Below are 21123 nucleotides of genomic sequence, written 5' to 3'. Positions count from 1 at the left end.
GCAGTGTGGCACACCATGAATACGCACCACAGGGTCAAACAATCACTAAAGACTACTACAGGGATGTCCTCCATGGCCTATGTGATGCTGTATGGCACAAGATACCGAAGTTGCCAACAGGAAATTGGTGCATCCATCACGACAATGCTTTTCTCGCACTTGATTCAGACTTTCTGGGTGAAAAACCAGACTCCTGTAGTTCGACAGGCTCCTTACTCTCCTGATATGGCCGCCTGCGGCTTCTGGCTGTTTCGCAAAATCAAGAGGCCATTGAAACAAGTGCGATTTCAGACAAGAGAAGACATTATGGCTGCAACGACAGCTGAGCTAAACTCCATTCGGAAAGAGGCCTTCTCAGAATGCTTCTAACAATGGCAGCACCGCTGGGAGAAGTGGCTGGATTCCCAAGGAGACTACTTTGAGGGTGATTAGGTTTCCAACGCTCCAGTTATGCCAGTTTTTTTTCTTCTTCAGCCAAAGGTCGGATACTTTTCTAACAGACCTCGTATTGATATTTTATGTGCAATGGCTGTATGGTTTACCTGGCCCACACCAAACACAAGCCTCGTTGCGTTAGAGCATGTGTCCCTTGGCAATAAAGTGCGGACCCTAACACCGCTTCTCTGTCATCTGTGTTGCATACGAAGCCAGCTTTGTCGTCTGCATTCCCGGCCGGCAAGCTGTGTGCACATCCGAGAAAAGTCGGTGCTGACAAAATTTCAAAAAAGAACTCGCATTTAAAAATGCCTTTTTTTAACTTCACACATGCATAGCAAACATGTAGAGCTATCAAATAATGTATCACATATTTTTGGCCAACTACGAAAGCTGTCTTTTCCTTGAACATGAAGCTTCTTTCAAAAGATAAGGAGGAGGAGGAGGAGGAATGAACGTTTATTGTGTGAAACAGCGAGAAGGTGTTCTTTCTTCGCCCTAGGTGGTATTACAGGCAATCAGCTGAACCTTAAGAGCTTCATATATTTTTCTGCTATACTATGTCACCTGGGCTAACATTCTGTATTTAATTTCTTTCTTGTGAATTTTTTCTTAGAAAAAAAACTAACGGATTGCAATTTGACTCATTTTTGCCGGTGCCAAAAGCAATTGAAGTATTCAAATATTTGAAAATTGTCTATTTTGGCAGTTGCATCACTTCACCGTATTTCCACGCACACCATTTGAAGGCCTCGATCAATACAATGTGCATTTGAAAAAGAATGTTGATTGATGTCCTCTAGCTCAGCTGAGCAGGAAAACTAAACTGTCACCAATATGCTACAAAATATCTGGCAAAAATAAATAAAAGTGGGTAACGAGTTTTGAACTCAAGTAAACATGGCAATGTTTCAGCTATATGTGTGGTGTCAAAAAAACGCTTGTCGATTCGGCATGGAATCGCACACCTGCAAGTGCATCTGTGCCATTTTCAGAGTTCAGTAAAAACGGCATTTTACGTAACTTTGTAAAAATTGTTTATTGCTATCTAAAATATATAAGTAAAAATTAATAGGTATAAGTCGGCTTAAATTTAAAATGCAACAAAAATCTCCAGTAATGGCAATGATGTGCCTTTCATATTTGCATAAAACCATATCTTCTGAATTCTTTCGTTATTTTTGTGGCAGTGAATAAAATTGAAATGTAACTCACACAAGGAGTAACTTTGCTGTATTCCAGCACATCACTAATAGCTGTCTTTTTTTTCATATAAAAATCTGAACAGTTAATATGAATAAGTCGCTTGATATGGAATGACCTGTGCAGGAACGTTATCATGGCAGAAAACACAACTGGATTATGCAACAGCAATGCAGCATAATAAACTGCTTCCATAAGCATCACTTATTGTGATTGCCATGTTTCAAAAGTATGTAAGGTTTACTGAAATCGGCACACACCATTCAACCAACAAATAAGGATTGTACAGTGATCCTTTTTCAGTTTTACAGATTTTTTTTTAAAGTTGTCTGTGCCAGGTAGCATAACTCTTGTTCTTGAGCTGGATTATTCAGAGGTGGACATTACTAGCACAAGAAATGGAAACATTAAACTGATTGTCATAAATTTACTAATTCACTTATAACATCACGGCACATATTTCAGTTTGCAAATTGTAGCCAGTGAGTTTGAAAGACATTCACTTGAAATTAATTTCCAGGATGACACCAGTTTCGAGATTTTTCCATAAATGTGAGAGAAATACATGGACATTCCGGTTACTTTTGTGCTTCAATGCATAACAGTGCGTTTTGTTAAAAAAAAAGTAAGTGCTACAGCAGTGCATTTCCACAGCCAGTTTGATGGCATGTGTCTCGTTACTAGTGTCATTCTGGAAATTCATTCTAAGTGCATACACCTTGTAAAATTACCGGCTACAATTCGTAAAAACTTTATTAGGAACCAAGTTTTTGTTAACCAGCTGACTATGGTGTCTTGATTTCTCATGCAAGTAATGTTTGGCACTCTGTATCTAGAATTATGTTAGCTTCAACAGTCAGTCTTCAATAAATTCCATGATACTTAAAGATAACCACCCTGCATATCAGGTCTCAGTTGAGTGCTGTGGGCTCAAGCAAATCGTGCCGTGGTTATAGTACCACTGGGTACCTAATAGAGAAAGCAAGTACCTTTTTTGAGTGTTCTTATTTACAGTCATGGCAGTCTGCTTGTACATTTATTTATTTAGGTATTTATTTTTTTAAATTTATGTCTTTTGGGAAATGTGTTTTACTTGAGGGCCACACAGACTACATCTTCAGTATTCAATTTTGTTATGGTGTCAAGCTGCAGGAAGTTTGTACTGTGCAATAGGTTTTAAGAAGTTTCTGATGTTCTCAAACTACAAATGGTTGTACATTTACACAGATGTTTCGTTACAAATAAACAGTTCACATAGAAAAATGGGTTTTGTCTGCATCAGTTAAGCACTCTTGATTTTTTGGAGGACCATTCACTCTGACATTTGAAAAAAGTGGCATAACAGTACTGCTAGCAGTTTTACAGTATGGTTTATTACAGGCAATCTAGGAGCATGCTGTTGAACCCAGGGTGACAGACGCCTGCGATACAAAATGCCTGTATTTAAATTTTATTCCTATCCTCTCACAGCGAACATAGCACCGTGACATCAAAGGTAATTATATGCAACATAGCTCGGCACTATTTTAAGGAAAGTGCAGGTTTAAACTGCTAAATACCCAGTGGGGCATAAAGGGCTTTCAACGTAATTTGTGTTGATGTTTAACAGTTCTGCAACAATTCTTCCATGGGCTTTCAATATTGACGAACAACACATTTCAACAATACCTCAATGGGCTTTCAATTTTGAGACTCAACACATCTGCAACAATGCTTCAATGGGCTTTCAACATTGACAAACAACATATTTCAACAATACCTCAATGGGCTTTCAATTTTGAGCTTCAACAATGCTTCAATGGGCTTTCAACATTGACAAACAACACATTTCAACAATACCTCAATGGGCTTTCAACATTGACAAACAACACATCTTCAACAATGCTTTAATGGGCTTTCAACAGTGAAATACACCATAGTTTCAACGATATGCCAATGACCTTTCAAATTGAGAGGCCACAATGATGTTACGACAAAATGTCGCGGGCCAATTATCAACACTTGTCAACAATTTCCTCAATGATGTTTCAACAATTCCCCAATGATCTTTCAAGGTCATTTGTTGACGTTGAACAATGATATTTCAATAACCTTTCAACAATTTTTTTTGTAAGGGCAGTTACGTTAACCATGGTTAAGGTCGCCCGTGTAACAGGGCTATAACAAACCTTGTTTTATTGCTAATCGCAACGAAGTTGGCAGTCACTGTGAAATGGGTTCTGGTAGGCGTTTTTTTTTCTTTTTTTTTGCTTGCTGCCAATATCGAATTTCACCTCATACGGCCGTGATCGAAGTAGCGGCATCAAGTCTTGCAGCGTAACGCCATGACAACTAAAGTTCCAGAGCCAGTTGGTTTCATGAATAACTGCGATCACCTGGGATTCGATAACATGCAGCCAAAATGCGACACACGAATAATTTTGCATTCCGCCCTTACCATAATGCGGTCGCCTTGGAAAGGAAGCGTGAAACCCATGACTTCGTGCTCAGCACAAAGCAAAGCCACTGAACCTCTACGCCGTGTCAAATGTTAAATTGTTAGGTGAAGTTACTGCATGCACTGCGCTGAAAAAATGTCCTTCCAAGTGAAACGTAAGTTGCCTAAACTCCCTGCACTTCTGCGGGAGCATCTCTTTTGGGCTACTCACAAAACGGACCAATATCCGCGGACAGACACTACGAGGCTTAGTGCCACTGAATGCCGCCGCGCACAAGGACAAAGCAGATAAGCTGCCGTCGGCGCAGTTCGCCGTTGTTCTATCATGTCCGGCTGGGGTGCGGAATTAGGTCTGCCATGTGAATACCCCATTACGACTCCCCTTCTCGGTTCTCTAACGGTTAACAACCATCACTACCTTGTCTCCAAGCAGTTGATACGACGAAAAATTTGTAAGCAAAATGTTATGAAATCAGCCCATACGTTCAGCCTCAAATGGAATATTCAGAAATTACTCACGGCCCTAATTTGTTTTGTTTTTTTCGATGCGAAAGCAGGGGTGACGGAGGAATAAACAGGTGAAAATGCACTTGGTAAATTAAATTTATGTTTTTATGTACCGAAAATATGATCTTATTTGAGGTGCGGAGACTCATAATTATTTTCTACCACCTAGGGTTCTTTACCTTCCATCCCACTGCACGGTACACAAGTGTTTCGGCATTCCGCCACCCTCTGAGTCTGGTCGCGTTGGCCAGAACGGACTCAGTGACCTGGAGTTCAGCAGCACGATGCCATAGTCACTGGGCTACCACGGGGCATTTGCAGATACCTTAAGTTCGATATCCGTACTTACAACATGTGGCATGTAACTCTTACAGTGTGTCAGAATAACAAGCACTTACCGACAGGATGTTGACGCTCTGTAGCTGTAGTGTCGTATCACACAAGAGAGAGAGAGAAAAAAGAAGGTCAGTGCTAAGCGTAAAGGTTGAAGACGGTCTTTACAAGGTAAATTTTGAGTCTGCTGCGCTTCAAATGTTGCGTCGTAAATCTTTGTTCGTATGCCAGCGATAACTGACAATAACTGACGGTATTGTTAGACGCTTGATACTGATCGCGCCGCCACGCACCATACACCAGCCTTGAGCGGAGTTGCACAAGAACTGTGGTGCAACTCTCGTAACAACATCGCTGCAAATTGTCGAATGTAGTGTTGGTGTTCATCTGCCCATGTTGGTTGTGCGATCCTCTTTGTTCGACCTGTTAATAATAATAATTATAATAATAATAATAATAATAATAATCTTTATTTCATGAAAATATTACAAATTTAAGAACAGGTCAGCCCCAGCCATGAAGGCTTGTCAGGCTGTATCCGTCAGCCAGGTACAAGTATTAAAGAAAAGCAAGGTTATCAAGCTACAAACTGAAGGAAGCTACAAAAGAAAAACTACAACACAAGAGGAGCCTACAATATCAAAGCAAAGTACCAAAAAAGAACGCGAGCTACGAGCAAGAGCAAGCTACAAAAGATATAAAGTGAAACAAACACGGATAGACACCAATTTAGACCAAACTAAATTAATAGAAACTATGGCATGGGCTCTAATGACAACTAAACAGAAGAATAATTGGTTTTGAGGTGCAGTTTGAGTGTCCCTTTTATGAGATCGAGTACAGTTCAGTGGGTAAAGAATTAAAAACGTTAGGAACATACTATTTTCTGGTATAATGACCAAAACGGGTATAACACCACGGGGTAGTGAACATATTATGGTGTCTCAGTGGTCTGACCGGAACCAAAGAGAAAAAAATCACTGTTCTAAAAATGTTTTATCACCATAGTTTCAAAAAATAATGCTTCCAATGAGGGCAACTGCAAAAAATATATATTGCCACGCACACTTCTTCTTCCTCGACTTCTAGCGTAACTAGTGCGTGCATCATCAGAATATATTGCGTGGCAATACATTATTATTAAGGGGAATGGTCTCATAGCATGCAACATTTCGAAGAACACATTTCGGGATAGAATTCAATTTTACGCGCCATGTAGATGAGCAGTGATAAAATATGGTAATTCCGTAACTAAGATAGCTGTACACAAGTGTGTGAACAATGAATTTCCGGATAGAAAACGGGAACAGGTATCTATAGTTATACAAAAGATAAGATATTGTATGAAGCTTTTTTCTAATACCTGTAAAATGAGTGTTCCATGTCATATCAGAATCAAACATGTCGCCTAAATATTTTAGATTAGTTGAGAACTCCGATGGTATGCATTTGCGCTTCATACAATTAGAGTCGTGAACAAAAAATGGCACAAAGTGGTGAATTTTTTATGAAAATTATTAAAAAAACTAGTTTAGTCTTTAGTCCATTAATAACAATTACGTTACTTGTGCACCAGCTCATAATAGACGTGGCATTTCCTTGAAGGTTATAAACGCATGTATTAAACTATGCGTAAGTTGACTGAAGGACAGTGTCGTCGGCTTACTGTAATATACGGCAATTTCATGCAAATTGAGGCAAATCATTGACGTAAAGATTAAATAAAAGTGGAGATGAAACAGACCCCTGGGGCACAGCCGATTATAACATTATTTTTGTGCTGGAATAATCACCTATGCGCAGCACCTGGGAGCGATTACTAAAATAACTAGACTATAGCTTTATAAATGGACCGCTGAAACCAAATATTTCTAGCTTATCAAGAAGTAATGTGTGAGCACGGAATCAAAAGCCTTACTTGCATCTAAAAAAAGATCACATATGAATTCGTTATTATTAAAACCTGAATAGATAGCGTCCGTTAGTTCTTCTAGTAGGGAAATAGTGCTTCCTCCCTGGATAAAACCAAACTGTGCTTCTGACAGAATATTTTTTTTATTTAGGAAAGTGGTCATCTTATGAGCAGGTGTTTTTCAATTATTTGACTGATTGCAGGCAGAAAAGAAATCGTTCTGTAGTTCTCTACATTGCTATGAGAAACACTCTTGTAGAGTGGCTTAACCTCAGTCGCTTTTAAATCATCGGGAATAACTTACTGATCCACATACCTAATAATAATGAAGAGAAGGACCGATTCAAGCACGTAAAAATTATGTTGAATATCATGTATGGAGATACGGTCTATACCAGGTGGTTTCTTAGGTCCAAAGCTAAGTTAGACGTTCTGCAAGTCTCCTGCAGTAACCGGTGGCAAGAATGCCGATAGTACAGTGTTAGGAACAGCGTTCGACGCATCTGGAGCAAAAGGGTGTAAATGTGAAGGGGCTTTAGAAATAAAGTAATTAAATTTTTGAACGGCTGACGTGAGGTTGCTGAAAGGTTTTGTGAATACATCTTCTAAAGGGTTATTGGTGTTTCGTCCAAATACTTCATTAATAGCCAGCCATGTCTTTCTGGAGGAGTGCTTGCTTTCACAAAAGGTCTTAGTATAATACTGCCGCGTTGCCAGTAGAATCACGGCGTTTACCCTGTTGCGGAGCGATCTGTACAGATTTTTAAGGCGTGTATTGTTTGGGGAACGCTTACAACGTGCCCAAAGGGCATCTTTTTCTTCAATAGCCGTCAGTACATCGCACGTTAGCTATGGTAGTTTGGGTTGCGTTTTTTCACGGTGATCGTTTTCTGGGCGATAACTTTTTAAAAGACGGACGTCGTCAACAAAACGAGTGTAAGCGGCTGAAGTCGTGAGATTACGTAAACATTTGGTCCAATGATCATAATTGGCCAAAAGATGGTCAAATTTAGCGATATCAAGGTTGTTTAGGCGATGAAGGTTAGGGCGGGATCTAAAGGGAACCTGAAACGCAAGATGACAGCCTGCAATAGAATGATCGGCTAGATTGCACTTGATTACCGCTGAAACGGTCCTAGTGGATAGGGCTCTTAGAATCACATGGCCAAGGCAAAATGACACCATTTTGCTTCCAATATACTCCTCTCGCGTGTAGGCATTAATGGTTGGACTGACTCTCCATTTTGATAGTCTTAAGGTACTCACAAACCACTGGCCTTGATGGCTATAGGGTGTCATGATTAGTGTCCCCAATCAGACAAAGAAGGCTATTTGGTGATAAGGAGTGAAGAAGATCGTTTGATTCTTGTAGCGTTCCTAGTTAAAGGGCACAACAGACGGAAAGTATTGCTGTGGAACTGGCGTCCATCTTGTCTACCTTTTATTCTAACTTCATTGTTCTCTTCTCCTGAACCCAGGTTCCTGCGCTTCTTACTCTTCTATTCGAAGGCTCATACCGCTTCAATTCTGTTAAACATAAATTTGCATGTTCTGAGGGAGGCCTGTAAAAGAAATTAGGCTGATATCGGCATCAGGCACTGAAATTTTGTGCGCAACATACTCGACAATATGTAGTGACTGATTGACTAAATGGAGTGGCATGCGATGTCTAACCGCTAGGCATTGATGCAAACTGATACCTTGCTTGCATGTAAGTAGCATCGAATAGGCTTGCATTTTTATTGCCTTAGCCATCATACGGGTGCTCCAGGAGCACTTCTGCAGTCGTCATCACCGTGATCTTTCGACTAAAGTGCAAGGACTCGAATATCGTCGCCGTGTGCCATGTGCTGTTTGTGCGAATCAAAGCCTGAGAGTGTGAGCTGAAGATTGTGGCTCAATCTAGCGTGCGACGCAGGAAAGCAGAAAGGAAGCACGCCTTGTTCCTCCGGCGTGAGGTAGTTGAGGAAGGGAGGGAGGGAGTGGCGTTCTACTTCGGCGGCGGCTGCTTATGGCCGCCGCCAGGTCCTATCTTGAAAGCGATCTGCGATGAGTATAGAGTCTGGTTCCACCCAAGGCTAACAGCCTCGTTTCCTCTCTGTTCTCACCGCTTAGATCTCGTTGAAGCGAGTTGCAGCACGAAAATCAATTTCTCACTTGCTTTCTCGAAATTTCTCGCTTTCTCACTTGAGTGTTTTGAGATCGAATGCGCGCGGCCATCGAATGAGATGTGCGGATGCTTACTAGTGAGTGCATGAGGCCGTGCATGTTAATTGAGTCATGAATAAAAGGAAAATCAGGCATCCACCCGTTCGTAGCAATTGCTACAAAGGAAACCCCATACGGTTTCCTCGAAAGAAAGGCCTCATAGTTGAAGAAAAATTCGTCCTGGTCCGGGACTCGAACCCGCGAACACCGCCTTTCCGGGGCAGCCGCTCTACCATCTGAGCTAACCAGGCGGCTAGCAGATGGCAGGGCAAAGTCGAATTTGTCGACAACACGATGCAAAGGCAAGAGTTTGACGTAGTAGTTCAGCGGAAACCCGCAAGGTGGAGTCAGTAATTGAATCAGTAAGCGAATTGTCACAAGTTCATACGGCGGACGAAACGACTATCCTTACTTCGTAATAGCTGTCTGTAATTTGGTATCGCAATCGACGCTTCGCCGTTTGGGCGAGACTGCGGCTTTTTTAAAAGTTGTAGACTTTATTACAAAGGCCCTAATAAGCAACAACCTTCGCCGGTAAAAATTTGAACAATTCAGCAGAAATTCATAAACGTTTTCCAATGCATTATTGTACCCTTTATTTCTCGCTGTACTGGCCTCCCGCAACTTTCCTGGGTATTTGGAATCGTTGTTTCCACAGCGAATATTATGAGGAAAACAATGCAGATTACGAAAAGGGTCAAATTCAGTTAGGCGCTGTAGCCGCACAGTAATTGAAGTTAGTCGTCAAAATTACACTACATAACCACTTTGTTTTTATAAAAGGCGCTCTGCAGTTTGGCAGATGCTAGTGCAAGCAAGGCTTTTCCTCAACACAGGATATTCGGACCTCGAATCCATAATGTTAATAAAGGAGGGCCCAGTACTACATTCCCTGGCGGTGATGTATGTAGAAGCAATATAGCGAAAAAAAATCACAATCATTCGACTCTGTGAAGATGGAATGGCAGCGAAAGCTGAAGACAGTCAAAGCTTTCAAACGAAAAGCCAAGTGCTTTCGCTGCCATTACATCTTCACAGAGTGGAACGGTTGTCATTTCTTTGCGTTGCGAGTCCGACGTCGTTCGTTGTTCGGAGGTGTCTGGGCTCGCGATTGTCGTTTTCGTTCAGCATCGCGGGAACGTTCTCCATCGGTGGTCGTATCGCGCCGGCGCTGTTTCCATTATCGTTGTTGTTCTCTGCGGCGCTCCTCATACGCATGTTGTTCTTCGGGTGTATGAACTATACGTGCCTGGCCAATCGATAACACAGCTGTTTTCAGTGCCGATACCTCTCATGCTTCTATACTGCAATAACCTTGACGTCACGCTATAGTTCACGGAGAGTGTTCTAACCTGTTCCGCATTTTGACATCTGCGACGCCGCACTGCACCGGTATTGGTTTGTTAGTAAACGCTAGGTCCGTTTCCGTTTCCGGACGTCAAAAAAAACTACGGAAAGTTAGTCATATACAGCTTTCACTGTAATAAAATCAATAAAAAGCACACACTGAAATACACAGTTTGCCTCTGAGAGTAGCGCTCACATTCCTATTGTATGTAGGAAGAGCAAGGCAATGGTAAATATTTAGGCATGAGCAACTCGCTCATTTATCGGTGACTAGACGACGGAGACTCGCTGCTAGAGCATGCGGTGCGTTTTTGTGTTGGAAGTACGGCGTAAAAACAACACGAAGGGTCACTTACCACTATAGTTTTGGGGCCCAGGCTCTGACAAGAGAAGCAGTGTGTCGTGAAGAAAGATGTGAGCCTTAGGTCACAGGTAATGTAACTGATGCTAAGAAAATGCGAGCGATACGAGAAAAGCTCCTAAATAGCAGCACAAGAACAATACTACCAGCGGTAATTGCTTCAACGCGGCAGTAAAATATTCATGAATAACTAGTTTTGCGGCCTATAGGACACAGTAACCGTATTTTTCATTTCCAACATTTCAACGGCATGGAGCACATTGCGCAATGCAATCACTGAAGGTGGATTCTACGTGAAGTAGTGAAGATTATTTGCACCATCACTCGCAATATACAGGTCACTAATTGAGCAAGTTCACTAATGAACTTCTGTAATGCTTCAGCTTAGGACATTTTACAAACGCAAAATTGAAGTAGAGTAGTAATGAAATCATGTCAATTTAGAAAACAATGCGGACACTTGTGGCGCTTTCGGTATATTCATCTTCAAGATTGCGTTCGCGTCATATTAAAAATTATTTGACGCATGCTTTGCCCATTACCTCAGGCGCCAATGCATTTAGTAAAATAATTTGAGGCCGGATACCTGAGACTTCTGCTAGGGTTAAGTTCTGGTCTAACACGTTTCTATCATGGCTCATGTTCAATTTCGCAAAAGCAATGTCTGTACTAAAGCGAATAGTTACAAAGTAATTTATTCGATATTTTGAACGGTTGCCTGCGACCATCGCACGCATGATATCAGGAGACCTCGCTACGGCACAGGCCGCTTCACTTCGCCGTGCGATTTTTTTTCTATCAAGATATCTTTGACTTTGGCGATCATCCTATGCGACAGGCATGCGTCTTCATCCATCGCATTATTACACGTGATGGTAGTCCCTTTCGCCGAGGACCTTGTCGTGTATTATCTCCGGAGCATGCTGTTATGCCACAGGATGCAGATAAAATGCTTGGCAATGGCAATATAACGCCATCGTGCAGTCCTTGGGCTTCACCCGTCCTACTTGCCCAAAAGACGGACATTAGCTGAAGATATTCTTACGTAGGAAGGCGCAGGCGAAAAGCTATATACAAGTATATTTACAAGGAAATACGCTGCACTTGGCCAAGAGGCAACAGCCCGTGCAAGCCACAAATCGTCGTCGTCCTGTTCACCCTACTCGCCTGTTTTCATCGCCAATACTGTTCCGTAGCACTACACCCGGCGGCAAAAGCGCCGTCCCGGAGCGACTAAACGCCGGACTCGGAAGCAGTGCAGTAGGCCTTGAGCCAACTGACTTGCACAACATCACTACATGTCGTAGTAGAGGACGAGGTTGAACCCACAGGAGCAATTTCGTACGTGACAGGCGTCACCTGGCGCAGCACATGGTAGGGCCCTGTGTATCGCGAAAGGAGCTTCTTTGAAAGTCCGACGCGACGAGAGGGCGACCACAGGAGCACGAGTGCACCAGGCGAAAACTGTACGTCACGGGGGCGGGCGTGGTACTGACGCTGCTGAGTGGTTTCCGAGGCCGTCAGTCGAGTACGGGCAAGCTGGCGTGCATGGTCGGCGAGGGCAATGGCGTCGCGCTCATACTCGCTTGCTCAGATCGCAGCAGGTGGAAGCGCCGTACCAAGGGACAATGTCGGTTCGCGACCGTACAGTAGATAAAATGGAGAAAATTAGGCGGTGTCATGCCGGGCAGAATTATATGCAAATGTTACGTATGTAAGGGCAATGCCTCAGTCGTGGTGGTACTTGGAAACGTACTTCGACAGCATATCGGTAAGAGTACGGTTTGCCCGCTCTGTAAGGCCATTGGTTTGAGGATGGTAAGATGTAGTCAGCTTGTGTTGAATGGAGCAGGAACGCACAATGTCGGCCATAACTTTCGAGAGGAAGTTACGACCAAGGTCAGTAAGGAGCTGTGGCGGGGCGCCATGAAGCAAGATAATGCCACGCAAGAGAAAGTCCGCGACGTCGGTGACGCATCTGGTAGGGAAAGCCCGCGTTTTAGCGTATCGGCTGGCGTGATCAGTTGCGACGGCTACCCATTTGTTCCCAGAGGATTATGTGGCAAAGGAACCGAGGAGGTCTAATCCAACACGACAGAACGGTTCCACAGGGACGGAGATCGGCTGGAGATGACAGGCAGGTAGCACCTGAGGTGTTATCAGACGCTGGCAGGGATCACAGGCAGCAACATAGCGTCGGACGGAGCGAGCGAGACCAGACCAATAGAAGCGGCGGCGGACGCGGTCGTACGTGCGGGTTACCTCAATATGTCCTGCAGTGGGTGCGTCATGCATCTCAAAGAGCACAGTCTGTCGTAGATGTTTTGGCACGACAAGAAGAAGATCAAATCCGTAAGGGAGGAAGTTCCTTCGGTTCAGAATTCCACCCTGGAGGACATATCGGCGAACGGATGCGTCGGTAGGTGTAGAGCGCAGACGCTCGATGAGTGCTCCCAGCGATAGGTCTCGGTACAGCTCATCGGCGAAGTTAGCGAAGGCCGACAGAGAGAAAAAAATTGGAGGACGCTTAAGCTTCGCCTTCAAGAGCGGAAAGCAACAGCGTTCCCGTCGACCCGCCAAGGGGTGTAAGACGCGCTACGGCGCAGCGACTACGCGCCCCGCATCGGACGCGGTGAGCGTCGAGCAACGCAGCGTTCGGCGCGACAACGAAATGTGCGCCTGAGCAAGCGACGCACGCCTGAGCCTTAGAAACAGCTCGTTGCACAGAAAGATGTTGCCTTAACAGCTCGTTTCTAAGGCAACACCGCGTTCACTAGAGGCGCTTTTGTACCGCTTTGAGGCATCGAACTCGTGGCTCAGTGGTAACGTCTCCGTCTCACACTCCGGAGACCCTGGTTCGATTCCCACCCAGCCCAGCTTGCAAGTTGTTTTTTATTCATGAAGTGCCTGCTGGGATTTATCGTTCACGGCCAACGCCGCCGACGCCGACGACACCGCATTTTCTGCGACACGAGCTCCTTAACGCTGTCGCGTTAAAACGCCATTGGCGGCACTACTATCGGCGCCGTCAGGCTCGTCTACCGGGTAACGAGACAAGCAGTCAGCTTCCTTGTGTAGTCGGCCAGATTTGTAGGTGACAAAGTACGAATATTCTTGGAGGCGAAAGGCCCAGCAACCAAGTCTTCCTGTAGGAAGTTTCAGTGAGCACAACCAGCAAAGCGCGTGATGGTCTGTGACAACGGAAAAGGGTTGGCCATATAAGTATGGGCGGAACATCCAACCGACCAAACTAGGGCCAGACGCTCACGCTCAGTAATGGAATAGTTGCGCTCCGCGGGCGAGAGGAGCCTGCCTGCTGGCGTAAGCGATAACACGTTCGTGGCTGCGCAGGCGTTGTGCCAGTACTGCGCCAATTCCGTGACCGCTGGCATCAGAACGAAATGGGCCAGAACGGGAGGCGTTGTGAGAATGTAGATTAGAAGCGAGAATGCAGAGGCCTCGTTATCGCGCCACTGGAAAGGGGCGTCATTTTTCAAAAGCTCGGTTACTGGTCGTGCTTTGGCCGCGAAATGTTTCACGAAACGGCGGAAGTACGAACAAAGGCCGATGAAGCTGCGCACATCCTTGACACACTTTGGAACAGGGAAGTGCGTAACAGCATGGATCTTTCCTGGGTCCGGTTGCACTCCGTTCGCGTCAACGAGATGTCCAAGGACGGTAATCTGGCGACAGCCGAATTGGAACTTCGATGCGTTGAGTTGCAGACTGGCTCGACGAAAAACGTGCAGGACTGCTTGAAGCCTTCTTCACCTCCGCTGCGGGTCAGCCCGCTATTGCGCTATCTTCAGGGTGGACCCACGTATGGAGAGTGCTTAACGCCTGCTTTATCTCTACCGTGGGTCGACCCGGCATTGCACTATCTTCGGGATTGGCCCACGTATGGTGAGTGCTTAACGCCTGCTTCAGCCCCACAGTTGGTCGGCTTGTTATTGCCCTATTTGCGGTATCCGACCACGCATAAAGAATTGTTGGTCAACGCGCGGACGCGATCCGTCAGATCCTAGTCATAGAGAGCTTCGCTGTAAAAACATGACGCCTCTTCTTTTTCATCTTCTACGCTCTTTCGGTGAGGCGTTACACTTTCCTCAGGAGCTGGAGAAGCTCACCGAACGAATGAGAGTGCGGGTTGATTGTAGCGTTTCAATCGTACGTCGTTCCCAACTTTCGTCCTGCGTAAACGACCATTATCAGGGATCACTTCAGCGATGACATTGGTCACGTCACTCAAGCATTCTAGAATGACTAACGGGCCCGAATACTTGGAAGCAAGCTTATGGCAAATCACCCTTTAACGAATTAGTGTCCACAGCCACACGGAATCGCCGGTGGCGAATCTTACGGGCAAATGCTGCGCGTCGTAGCAAGCCTTAGAACAAGTATGCCAAGATAGGGTTCTGAGCCGTGAAAGTCGACGTGCTTTTTCGACACGATATGATATCCGTGTGACAGAAGCACCTTGGTTAGTTTGAGAAGGAAGTTTGTCCTCGACAAAACCTTAAGGATGGCGAGCATACAAGAGAAAGAAAGGTTCGCATCTTGTGACTTTATGCTTGGCTGTGTTGAAGGTACGTCACGAAGACAATAAAAATGACGGAGAAGCCATGGGACGGTCCGAAACTGCTGATCACCAAAAAAACAAGAACTCTGGCCCTTCCACTCTATGAAGGAGGATGACTAGTGAACCTGTGTATGTGGGCGTTTACTGGCCAAAAAACAAGAACGGCATTTGAATTTCTATGACCCGCTGAAGCATACACTGGAAACATAGTAACCAGGGTACGATTGCTGAGCTCAGTAGGATCGTTGCTTTGCGGATGGAAATGAGTGGAATGGCGATATTAAGTTTAACAATGGCGTAGTACTACTTCCACGACCTCAGAAGTGAACTTCCGGCCGCGATCACTTGTCATCACACAAGGAGCTCCGGAGCGGATGATAATTTAATGCAGAAGAAACCCCAATACATTGAGTGCTGTTGCTGTGACAAAGGCTTTTGTTTCAGCATAAGTGTTAAGTAATCGACGCAAACTATTTTCCAGCAGCCAGAGGTATACTTGCGGTAAGGACCCACAAAATACATGCCCACTTTCTCAAAAGGTGAAGTTGGCAGTCTAACAGCTTCCAGGTTTCCTGCAGGAGCCGTAGTCGGTTGTTTGCGGCGTTCGCACACATTACTGTTAGCCACATGCTGCTTGGTTGTCTGCCACGATTGAGGCCAATGAAAACGTAGTCGGAAGCGGTGGAGCGTTCACACGAATCCAAGGCACCCTAGTGTAAGGTCGCCGTGCATGGCTCGAAGTACTGCAGACGCAGGCATTTTGGCATGAGGAATAGCAGGGGAGAGGACCCTTGTTGCAATAATTCTTGTAGTAATGGCGATCATCACGAATCACAAATGGCGTAGCTCCGTAAGATCGGTTGGTTGCATGAATAATCGGGTTCAGTGAAGGGTCGCGCTGTACGTTTTTGAAGACGGCGCCTAGAAAAGTCCGATGAGACTGTAGTTAAGTAGTTGTAGAAATCGTGCCCACCAGTGCCCTTGCTCTGAGAGGGAAGACGGGATTAACACGTCAGCATCTGTGTGTAACCGACCACTATTGTAAGGGAAGACTTGTATTCTTGGAGCCGCAAGGCCCGCCTAGAGGACCGGTCAGCTGTGTCACGTAGTCTAAAGTACCTACAAGAGAAATAATCTTGAAATGGCGGCCGTACAAATGCGGCCTGAACTTGTGGATTGCGAAAACAACAGTAAGACAGTCCAGTCCCGTCACTGTGTAATTCCGCTCTGCTTTCGTTAGATTACAACTTGCGTAGGGAACGATGTGTTGACGGCCGTCGTGAAACTGGACGAGCACAGCACGAACACCCACATCAGTGCGGTTAACGCTTCCGAATCGAAATGGAGGAGAAGTGGCACAGAGGTGAGCAAAAATTTCAGTTTCTCGAACGCAGTCTCACAGAGAGCGAATATATAGGGAGCGTACTTGCGAAGCACACCTGCCAGTGGTAAAGCAAGTTGGGCAATCCCTTTATTAAACCTGCGAAAAGAAGAACAACAGCCCGAAAAGCTTCTGTGGTCTTCTACTATCTTCGGCTGCTTGAATTTGCGAACAGCAGATATCTTTTGTGGGTTTTGCTGTATAGCGTCCTTGTCGACACGATATCTCAGCACATGGATCTGACGCTCACTGAAATGGGACTTCTTAGAGTTTAAAGTGAGGCCATCCTGTTGAATGCAGTTGAAAACAACGCCGAGCTGCTGGCTGTGCTCATGCAAATTTCGACGGGAAATCTCAACATCTAAATACAGATACAAATCTTCCATTCAAGATCGCGCAGGATGGAATCAATAAATCGATCCAAGGGTGCTGGAAAATACACAGCCATCCACGGCTTCAACAACAAATCGAAGCACTAACAGGTTTTCCTGTATCGTATTATTATCGTCCAGCTCGACAAGACCGCTGCATGATCTAATCCGGACACGGCAAGAACAGGCAAGACCAAACGGCTGTCTGAGCAGGCAGAGACACATGTTGAGATAGAGAAAACACGTAGACTTGATCAGTCTGCAAATCATGAAGCATGGCGCAACGTTCTCCGTTGTAAAACATATCCTATCCCACAGCCAAGTGTAGCACTGCATTCACATAAGAAATCGATACCTAATATAGCATCATGTGATGCGTGGAACAAAACAGACAACCAGGATCTAACACTCCGCCCGCCTATCACAACCAAAGCCCAACAAACACCAATAGGGCGCATATTTTCGCCTTCAACTCCACGAAAAGTTTTCTTCCCGTCCCACGCGAATGTACCTTCCTGCCTTAAGCAATCCTTGAGCGAACGCTAATAACAGAAATTATGTCACCCTTTTCGACAAAAGCAGTAGTATCTACACCGTCAACGCGAACCTACGCACACACACGAACACACCTTGTTCTTCAGGATTACAGGTGTCAAAACTGCCGAGTCTGACCGTCGCACGATCGCACCTCGGCCAGCCGTACCCACTAATTTCAAAGCTGCGGCGGAGGAAGGCGACAGACGACGGCGTGGGGCTGGCGAAAGGCGCGCTAGGGCCGGCTGCGCTGCAAGGTTGCGCTCGGAGACAGGGGACTCTTCGCGAGATTCGTAAGGGAACAGTTAAGTTGTGTTGTGTTCTTTTCTCCTTGAAGTCGACCAAAGTCTCTTCAAGGTGTTTATCGGCGTTGATGAAGCAGGAGGCAGGTTGGAGGTAACAAAACTTGAAGATATATTGCAACGGAAATATTTACACAGTCAAATACGAAGTTAGCAAAAGAACACTGATACAAAACACACAAGTAAACAGCGCCTTACTCTTCTACTTTTTCTTAAGTTAGAGCCTAGGACAACTGTCACTACATACGACCAACCGAGTCTCACTGTTCTACCACTAAGTGGTTACGGCCCAGACTAGCGTTGCATCGTACGGAGTCTTACTGTTCTATCAGGTTTAGTGATTACAGCCTAGACTGCTGAACAAGCACCTCGTCTCGATTGTTATAGTCGGAAGAGACAAAGAAAAAGGGCGGTAGGGTCGTTAGCCCATCCCACGGAAGCAGTTGCCAATGAGAGTTGACAGTTCCTTAAGCCACAACCCAAAGGAATGGGCTTACTCTCAAAAGTAAATGTATTGGAAAACCACCGTTTTCCCTCTTCCCACAGCTTCGTTTCCCTCTCCACGTGGTCAGTGACAGCCTCGGCACACACGTCAGGCACGCACGATTTATTGAGGCCATCTGGCACCTCAGCGGCGTTTCTAGCTAGCAAGGGGGCTCGGGCGCTGGTGTCCCAACACCGCGTACCGCAGTCCCCCCTCAAGGTCTTTCCTAGAAGAAAAATAATGACCGCTGGCGGCATCCGGACTCGGTGTTCTTAAACGAAGTTCTCCGAACGCGGCCTCCGCATGCGCACCGCGCCCCTCTCTACGGCGCGCACTGCAAGTTGCAACACGACACCAAGCGGGCTCTCCTCAGCGCTCAAAACAAGATGCACGTGGCTGCCGCCCGAATGCGTAGGGGCGTGAACCCCCCGCTCCGTACGCGCAGCGCGTGGTCAACATTGCTAGCAGCTGCGTCTCTAACCAGCAGGGCACTCAGGAGCCGGCGCCACAATGTCGCGTATACCACCGTCCCGCTCGAGGTTTGTCCGCGTGGCCCTATTATGACCATCGGCGGAATGTCAACACAGCGCGCGTAAGAGCAAGTTCTCCGAATCCATTTTCCGCCTTCGCACCGCGCCCCCCCGGCGCGCGCCTCGGCTCGTCACCCGACACCACGCGGGCCGTCCGACCGCTCAAAAACAGAAACGGTTGCTGCCCGACGCGCTGGGGGGTGGACGCCTCCCTATTCACAAAACGCATGGGCAACTCGCGGCACTGCAAAAGTATATACAAAACAATCATGCAGCCCTACACCGTCCATTCTGCACGCTCGAGAGATGAGCGGCCTAACACGTTTCCCCTAAAGAGTATACTGGGCTGATTTTCGCTCAGTGATACGATAAATCACTGCCGCGATTACGTAATGAACTTTCTAGCCACACCCTGGCCTAATTACATCACAACAACAAACACCTTCAAATAACAAAGCAAGAAGAGAGTAAAAAAAATACACTATACATGTCATCAAACAAGTAAGCACACGATTGCGGTTCCAAACTATAAGAGCACTCTAGTGTCTCTGTGTCTTGAATCGGCACTCACAAAGTCCGCAATATACAGCGCCAGGTGAGCAGGAACATTCACGCCCCTCCAGTTGGCATGACACTATAGTATTACGCTGGCTTTCATGAGCTGTTGTGAAGCCTGGACAAAGCATCCGCGTTACCATTGCTGACACCCTTCCGATGTCGTACTGACACGTGATATCGCTGTAAAGCCAGCGCCCATCTCGTCAATTTTGCCCCGTGTGGAGTCGAAGTTGTAAGGTACGACAATGGATTGTGGTCGGAAACAACGTTTATCATGGCACCAAAAAGCCAGTAGTCAAACTTCTTTAAGGCCCATATAATAGCAAACGCTTCCCTCTCAATTGTCGACCATCGCGTCTGAGTCGGCGTGAAGCGGTGGCTGGCAAAAGCAATAGGCCTGTCCTTTCCCTCGGCTGTCATTTGCGTCAAACAAGCGCCCGCCGCCGTAGCTGATGCGTCTGTGAAAAGCCAGTAGGGCTCAGATGCGTCCAGAGCGCTGAGCGCCACGGCCTCGTACATGGACTGTTTCAGTGTCTCAAACGCCGTCTGAGCTTCCTCCGGCCAGGGTATGCTATTGGGTACCGCTTTCTTCTTTAACCGCGTGAGCGGACTCGCCACCTCTGCACCTTCTCTGACGCACTCGCGATAGTAGCCGCACAGTCCTAGCAGGCTGCGTAGCTCCTTTTTAGTGCGTGGGGGCGCCAAATTCTTAATTGCAGCTATTTTCTCTTGGTGTTCTGGGGTTGAGAATCTTGGTGCGCAACCTAATTTCTCGAGCATCGACTGTGTGAGCTGTGATCTGAAATTAGTGCCCTGGTCGGAACAGATCATTTCCGGAACGCCAGTGTGACTGAAAATTTCAATCAACGCGTCGCAAGTCGCCTTAGCTGTCAAAGAGCGCAGTGGGACAACCTCTGGCCACCCTGTGCAAATGTTCACCAAGCATAGCGCGCACCTCTGACCTTTCGCTGACGGTGTGTCTAAGGGTCCAATGATGTCTGCATTGACAATATGAAAAGGGTGATTTGGCCTAGTGGGAGGAGTTATTGGTACTCTGTCCGTGCGACGCCTGTCAGAGCGAATTTGACAATCATGGCATGAATGACAATGCTCCAATACGTCCTTCTCCATTTCAGGCCAAAAAAAATTATACCTAATACGCACTTTAGTTTTCCCTGGCTCTAGGTGCCCTCCGCATAGTGACTCGTGAGCTAAACGCATCACCTCACTGCGCTTGTCTTTGGTAACAACTAGTTGTCTCACTCGGGTGCCTACTATTGAGTCCCAGTGGTGTAAGAGTCCATCAGAGACGAACATGCCGGATTTCCCACTCCGAGCATCTTCCCAACCTTTCTTTAAGGTAGCGTCAGCTAGCTGCACTCTGCGGAACTCTCCCCTCTGGCTTAATGACTCATCCCTCTCATCATCAATTAGCTCAACTTCCCCAGAAACACCTTCCTCCTCCAAAGTAACGTTACAGGCCACTACCTCGGCTTTCTGATTTGATCGCTCTATCCTCTGAGTAGGCTCGGCCGGTGCTACAATGGATTCCAGAGAGCTGCTGGCCCTGAACAAATGTTCCCAATCATCCTTGGTCAACAAACAATCTGTGCCCTCGACGAGCTCATTAGTCAACGCGCA

General features: G+C 46.0%; 1 protein-coding gene across 6 annotated transcripts in view; it reads right to left on the bottom strand.

Moving 5' to 3' along the window:
- Positions 1 to 21123, bottom strand: part of LOC129381972 (uncharacterized) — a 227328-nt gene that overhangs the window by 119223 nt on the left and 86982 nt on the right. For 5 of the 6 annotated variants that reach the window (XM_072284862.1, XM_055065289.2, XM_055065290.2 and 2 more), the window contains one exon: positions 4981 to 5004. The exons of the other annotated variant lie outside the window; for it this stretch is intronic. In XM_072284862.1, coding sequence (XP_072140963.1) covers positions 4981 to 5004 — 24 coding nt within the window. The remainder of the gene's footprint in view (positions 1 to 4980; positions 5005 to 21123) is intronic. 6 annotated transcript variants of the gene reach the window in all.

The sequence above is a fragment of the Dermacentor andersoni genome, chromosome 10 (assembly GCF_023375885.2).
Source record: "Dermacentor andersoni chromosome 10, qqDerAnde1_hic_scaffold, whole genome shotgun sequence".
NCBI classification, from domain to species: domain Eukaryota; kingdom Metazoa; phylum Arthropoda; class Arachnida; order Ixodida; family Ixodidae; genus Dermacentor; species Dermacentor andersoni.
Note: the sequence above shows the minus strand (reverse complement) of the source record. Positions and strands in the feature narration are given on the sequence as shown.